Here is a 6,711-nt window from a genome sequence, read left to right on the forward strand (position 1 = left end):
ATATGAGAGAATTGTTGTAAAAGAGAAAATAAAAACTCAAGAACTCACTCTCTAATTCTTCTTCTCCTCTTGTCTCCTTCTCTCCTCCTTCAATCTTGTTCTCTTTTCTTCCCCTAGCTCTCTATTTATAGGAATTTAGGAGCTATCCATCCATTGAATGACCAACCATGACAAAATAAGTGGAGTCACCATCATTGCATTTAAGTGGAATCTCCATCATTGCATTTAAGTGGAGTCTCCATCATTGCATTTAAGTGGAGTCTCCATCATTGAATGTCCAATTTGTACTATAATGATGGTGATGCATGGAATGATGTCAAATGATTTTGACAAATCATGTGGTGGCTTTCAAATGATAATCAAGAATTTGATCAAGATGGTAGTGGACAAAAGCATATGGGCTCTTCATGAAATGAGCTAGCAAATGTTGAACATTGATTGGTATGAATTGGGCCTGAAAATATAAAAATAAATACAAAGTGAGTGAAAATGATATTTGCATTTTAGTGGTGTAATAATCACTTTAAGCCCTAATTATGTGACAAATGCCTTAATAATTCATTATTAAAAGTGTATATTTTTGGCTCTTATCAGTGAGGGTAGTAAAAGGATTGAGTTTGGAGAATCCATGTTCGATATGTTTGGATGAATTTGAGATTTGGTGGGAAGCAACAAAGATGTCATGCAACCATGTCTTCATATCAAGTGCATTGTGACGTGGCTAGAGAACGGGGGCGGATCTAGGATTTTAAAAAAAGGAGAACAAAATAATATTGTGAGGCTTTAGGGGCAACGTTCGTGAACACCTGTTAAGATTATTTACAAGAATTTTTTTGTTGCGCAATATTGTTTTAACATGATTCATAGTTGATGTGATTTCTTTGCAATTCCCAAATTTGCAATTTCTTCTGTTTTTTTTTTCCCCTATTTAATACGTACCTTATTATAATCCCTTTTGTTAAAAAGACCCATGTGAAACAATATAAATATTGATGTTGACCGTGACAGTGATAGCTCTAGATTTGCTGTAGGATGTGTGGCTCGCGATTCTGGTGATCGGCTCATAGCTGCTTCGGCAGCACCAGTGGGGCTTTTTAAATTCCATTGAGAGCGCTGCGTTTTATACCATACATGAAGGGATCAAGCTAACATCTTATTGTAGCCTTACAAACGTGACGATTATTAGTGATTCCAAGGGAGCTGTGGATAAGATTCATTTAAAGAAGATCGGGCTAAATGAGGATGATAGTGTGATACGAGAAATTCAGAACTCCAGCGGGGTGTTACATAACCTCAGGTAGTCAGATTTTTGTTTCACCTAAGGAGCTCCAACAAGGTAGCTCAGTGTCTTGCTAAGTTTGCTTTAAGTTGTTCATGTCCATATGCATGCATCAAATGAGTCTTTTTGACTCTTCAGAAAGTTGTAATGGCAGATCTACTGTTGCATGATTCTTAATAAAATGTAGACTTTCCTTCAAAAAAATAAACGTAAAACAAATGGGCTGGGCTTTCAAAAGAACAAGATGCTCTAGATTGGGCCCAAGCCCAGACGAGACCAGAATCAGCAAGTGCTTTTGTTAGTTTAATAAAAAATTATTATATTTTTTAATGTTCAAAAAGCTATGTCTAATTTAAAAAATTAAAAACTCATTATAATACAAAAGAAAAGAGGGATTTAGAACTTAATAATGCTTTGATTCCTTCAAGATAGGGATCAGACTGGTTATGATGGGAGCGCCCAGTTGTCGTAACCAGGCAGGGCGGACGCCCATCCCGCATAGATACGCAAGAAATGACCACTCATCATATCCCCGTAAAACTTGACTGAAGGATCATAACTATCACTCCCTGTTTTCACCGTTTCTATAGTTAGCACGTCCACTCCAAGTTTCTTCTTAACCGATGTGGGATTATTGACAATGCAGTGTCAAAGCCAAAGGCATCAGCAGCAATACGGGACCCACAACAATGAGGAGAAAGTGCAGGTTGAGGTACAAGGAAAATTAATTATGACTAACGGTGGCAAATTCAGATTAGTTTAAATATAGGCAAATAAATTAGACAATAGCCTAATCTGAACTAGAATCTCTACTCTGAACTAAAATCCTAACAAAATTTATGTATTTAGATCCAAATCAGGTTTAAAACCGAACAAAAATTATGTTTAAACTCAAATTTAAGATATTTAATTTATGTTCAAACTTAATAGTTTGATCTAATCCAGATCAGACAAATTCGCACATTCCGACCAGACATGAATTTTGTCATCCCGAATAATTATGACTCGAAATATCGCGAAATGAATTAAAAGGGGGAAATGAGGTAGTCGACCAGGGTTGCAAAAGTACAGTAGAAATAATAAAAAAATTATCCAACGAAAGACGAGAAAACTGGAAACATAATCCAAAAGGAAAGGAATTCCTCAGTCATGAACCTCCACATGGAGGAATGAGGACAAAACATACAAAGTAATGAAAAGCAATGAGCAAAACCATTTCAAACTTCAAACAACTCAAGCTTTATTTTCCTGTCTCCATCGTAAATTCCACTAGAAGAGAGGAATATAATCTAATCCTACGCCTGAGAGAACACCACAACCTAATTTGCTCCGCAAAACATAAAACACAAACTGACCAAAAAAGCCGGCACTTCCTAGTATTTGTAGTCCGCAACATGTAGGCTTTCGGAGGCACCCTCACCAAGCTTGGCATCACCCTTGTAGGTACCAAGGGTTGCCTCAGAGTTGGCCTTGCACCTGGCAAGGAGCGCAGCTTGAGCCGCCTTCACATTCTCCTCCTTGCCAGCCCAAGCCTTGAGAGTGCTCTGCTGAAGGGCACGTCCAAATGAGAAGGAAAGACTAAATGGCTTCTTCCCCTTAAGCTTGTTCATGGCATTGAGGTTGATGGTAGCCTCTTCCTCACTCTGCCCACCAGACAAGAAAACAATAGCGGGAACTGCAGGAGGGACAGTGCGCTGTAGAGCCCGCACTGTGTGCTCAGCAATCACCTCAGGTGCAACCTTAGGGGCCTCTGATCCAGGGGTAACCATGTTGGGCTTCAACAGAGTACCCTCAAGCAGGACATGGTGATCATTCAAAGCCTTGTAACATGCAGCAAGCACACGCTCAGTCACATCAGCACACTTCTCAATGCTATGAGAACCATCAACCAGGATCTCAGGCTCAACAATAGGGACAAGACCATTCTCCTGGCAGATGATAGCATATCTAGCCAAACCATTGGCGTTCTCATTGATAGCCAACTGAGATGGCTCAGTTAGACCGATCTTCAACACAGCACGCCACTTGGCAAACCGGGCACCAGCTTCATAGTACTTCTGACAACGCTGAGCAAGGCCATCAAGACCTTGAGTTGTGGTCTCGCCATTGGTTCCAGCAAGCTCAACAGTGCCCTTGTCAACCTTAATACCCGGTAGCACTCCACCTTCCGTCAACACATCAACAAAGGGCTTGCCTACACATTATAATCAAGATTTTATCAAACTTAATTGAAGTTATTTAGGGAGAAGAAAAATTCTCTATAGACCATAAAACATTAGGTAAGCCTCCTGCCATCCACAAATAATGGGAAAGTTAAAAACAAAATCCGACAATACAATTCACATCCTATCAAAATACCTGCTGCAGTCTTCTGGTACAGGGTTTCCTCAAAGAGGATGACACCACTGAGGTATTGAAGGGCACCAGGGGCGGTGAATAGGAGCTCACGAAGAGCACGCCTGTTTGTTTCAACATTTTCAACGTTGATACTTGATAGACGCTTTCCGATTGTCCCAGTCGATTCATCAGCAGCAAGAATACCCTTACCAGGAGTGCCAATGTAGGCGGCATTGGCAATGAGCTCATCTTAAGAATGACAAAAATACATCAAACATAATAGGGGAAACAGAGCCCAGAAACAGAAAGATAAATATATTTAATTATTCTTTACGTTGAGAATTCACAAGATCGAGTGCAAAACAAAGGAGATGACAGCTAAAAACGTCACCGAGGGTATCAGATGAAATAAAACCATGATAAACTTCACAATACTCAAGAACTACAACACAAGCTAGAAAGAAAGCAAGGGAAAATAAGATAAAAGAAAAAGATCAACGCTCCGAATCACCCTAGCAACCCACCAAAAAATAAAAGATCTACATAAGAAATTTATCAGCTACTCAACATTCCACATCAATTCAAATTTCAACAAAGTAAAATATCAATAAGATTCTTTCATTATGAATCTAATCGAGCTAAAATGCTGAAAATACAGACAATGGATTTGAAGATAGTTTTACACCCGACGTAATATGATACAATAAGACAATATGAGAAGTGAGATCATTCAACCTAGACAAAATATGTTCAACTCAAGATAAAATAAGAGAATATCTCCGTTTAATTATAAGCATGTGCATTGTATAAAACTACCAGAAACAAAAAAAAACAAAAGAAAAAGAAACAGCAATTAGACAAGTAGTTCATTACCGCAAGAAAATATGAACACTATAAAACTATTTCCAGTCAAATATCTCTCCTTGTGATAATCCATGTCAAATAGACTAATTCCAGAAATGCATCGATCCATTCCAAATATTAAAATCACAATACCATTAAATCTCTTAAAATTGATCTAATAATGCACAAGTAGCATTTGTTTTACTGTAAAGCCGACTAAAATTCATTCAATTCAAGTCAGATCTAGCAAACTACGCTATCCGTTCAGATAGACGGATCTGGTTCAATAGATGGAGACAAACAAAATCGGATGTCAGACATTACATAAAACCGCTCACTGATGATACCAAAAGAAACAAAATCCCCACACATAATTTGATACCTTCAACAATTTACAAGTAAATGTAAAATCTGAAGTGACAAGTAACATCTGCAAGTAGAATAGACCAGTCGTAGCTCCTAGATTACAGATCTCATAAAGTAACATCTATTTGAAAGCAAAACCCCCAAAATTTCACAGATCTAAATACCAAAACCAGTATGCAAATGATAAAATCCAATCCAACAAAGAAGAAGAAGTGCTAAATCAAACACTTGCAAACCGAAATCAATACGATAAAAGACGTCAGGTAAAGAAGATTACCAGCGAATTTCCCCTTGAAGCAAGACATGGTAGACTGATTGAAGAGGAGGAGAGGAAAGTAAATGAGATTTCGAGAGAAAGAGAGACGAATACAGACGTGTTAGAGAGAGGTAGGTGCCTGGGGCTTATATCGTGGGTATTGCCTTGGAAGAACGGTAAGTGACTAGTCAGAGAGAGAGGAGGCTTCGAGATTGTCGCTAACACTTGGCTTTTTCGCACGTAACGTCGTAACGGCGTAATGACGTTGGACTTTGCGTTTCTCTCTGGGTTATTATTTTGACTTCTTTTACTCTTTTACCCCTACCTACCTTCTGTCTTTTAATGGGTCTCCTTCCTTAACGGCCCATTGGGCCTACAATTCATAAGAAATCTTTTAAAACCAAAAAAAACATTGAAATAAACACATTAATTCCTAAACAAATTTAGATCTTAATTCCTAAACACATTGAAATAAGTCTTTAGACTCAAATTCCGAACATACCACTTATGTCCAAACTTACTTTAATCTTAATTGGACAAATTTAATTATCCGGACCAAACAGAGTTTTACCACCTCTATTGACAATGCTCGCCTTTGGACTCCAACATCGTAATTAAAGAAAGGCTAAAATTGGAAATCCATAAATGAGGAGCATTTTCTAAAGCATATACCGTGAAAACGTGGGGCAGGATGGGTCAAATTGTCAATAAAAACTAGGTAAAAAAAGAAAAATATCAAGCAAATCATATCAATGTGGGGAGGAGGGAGACTGAATTTTGGCCCGAGAGCGACCCGACACCAGCGAATTAGGTCAGGGTTTTTAAATGTGCATGTCACAATTTACAGTCAAGGTGGTTGCTGGTGTGGTACACACTACTTTTCGCACACTTTGGTGTCATCTGCCTCTCCTCTCCTCTCCACCTACTCCGACTCATTACTCATGTCCTATTAATAAACTAAAACGTTTTGAGTTTCTACCTTAGGGGCCTGTTTGGTGGGGCGTTAGTTGGGGCTTAACAGTTAACATTGAAAATTAAGACAATCGCTCTGTCAAACAACCACTTGGTGAATTCCGTAGCAAACTGTTTTTTACCACATACACAATGCAAGAAAGAAACTAATAACTATATATAAGATGCTCACGATTTTCTCCTTAAAAGAATTTTCTTAGTTGATAAATTATATCAGTGGGTTATATTTAATTGATGTGATATACCGGAGGTATTAACACTACCCTGAATTTGTGCGTTCGATTATGTAAGACTCAACAAGTGGGCACAAGTAGTGGTATTTTAGGATCGAGTATTCGCATTGATATCATGTTATAAATCGTATACTCATGAAAGCACTGCATAGATTTAACCAAAACAACTTGACGAGGTATAGTCCTCTATGAGAATATTGTTTGCATTGTTTTGTCCTTAAAGGAGCTCTTTTGATCGAGAGCGAACATATAAATCAAGTTGGTGACTTACATAACCGGACGTGGGATACAAATTTTAACACTTACAACATAATTATTAAAAATGCATGCGATAGTAGTATTAGTGAAATCAAGTAAAATCTCCAATAATTAAATATGCATTGATTGAGTGACTCGAAATTGTCAACACGAAGGCAATAACAAAA

The 6,711-nt window shown here is 38.0% G+C and overlaps 1 protein-coding gene and 1 non-coding gene across 2 annotated transcripts; both read right to left on the reverse strand.

Moving 5' to 3' along the window:
• Nucleotides 1-1,710: 1,710 nt before the first annotated feature.
• On the reverse strand, nt 1,711-1,812 carry LOC119999190. The gene has a single exon (XR_005468364.1). It is a non-coding gene; the product is annotated as a small nucleolar RNA Z279/snoR105/snoR108 (small nucleolar RNA).
• A 524-nt stretch (nt 1,813-2,336) lies between these two features.
• On the reverse strand, nt 2,337-5,259 carry LOC119998698 (fructose-bisphosphate aldolase 8, cytosolic-like). The gene is made up of 3 exons (XM_038846071.1): nt 5,103-5,259; nt 3,638-3,865; nt 2,337-3,473 (listed from the first exon to the last, which is right to left on the reverse strand). Exons 1-3 carry the CDS (start codon nt 5,128-5,130, stop codon nt 2,653-2,655), a joined length of 1,077 nt encoding a protein of 358 aa, XP_038701999.1. The 5' UTR covers nt 5,131-5,259; the 3' UTR covers nt 2,337-2,652.
• Nucleotides 5,260-6,711: the final 1,452 nt, after the last annotated feature.

The sequence above is a fragment of the Tripterygium wilfordii genome, chromosome 5, assembly GCF_013401445.1.
Source record: "Tripterygium wilfordii isolate XIE 37 chromosome 5, ASM1340144v1, whole genome shotgun sequence".
NCBI classification, from domain to species: domain Eukaryota; kingdom Viridiplantae; phylum Streptophyta; class Magnoliopsida; order Celastrales; family Celastraceae; genus Tripterygium; species Tripterygium wilfordii.

Excerpts from the sequence above, each read along its gene's own strand:
- LOC119998698 (XM_038846071.1), bottom strand. The coding sequence starts at position 5,130 with ATGTCTTGCTTCAAGGGGAAATTCGCTG. Across the intron at positions 3,866-5,102 it reads CTTCAAGGGGAAATTCGCTG|ATGAGCTCATTGCCAATGCC; the intron begins GTAATCTTCTTT and ends GTCATTCTTAAG. Across the intron at positions 3,474-3,637 it reads GTACCAGAAGACTGCAGCAG|GCAAGCCCTTTGTTGATGTG; the intron begins GTATTTTGATAG and ends TATAATGTGTAG.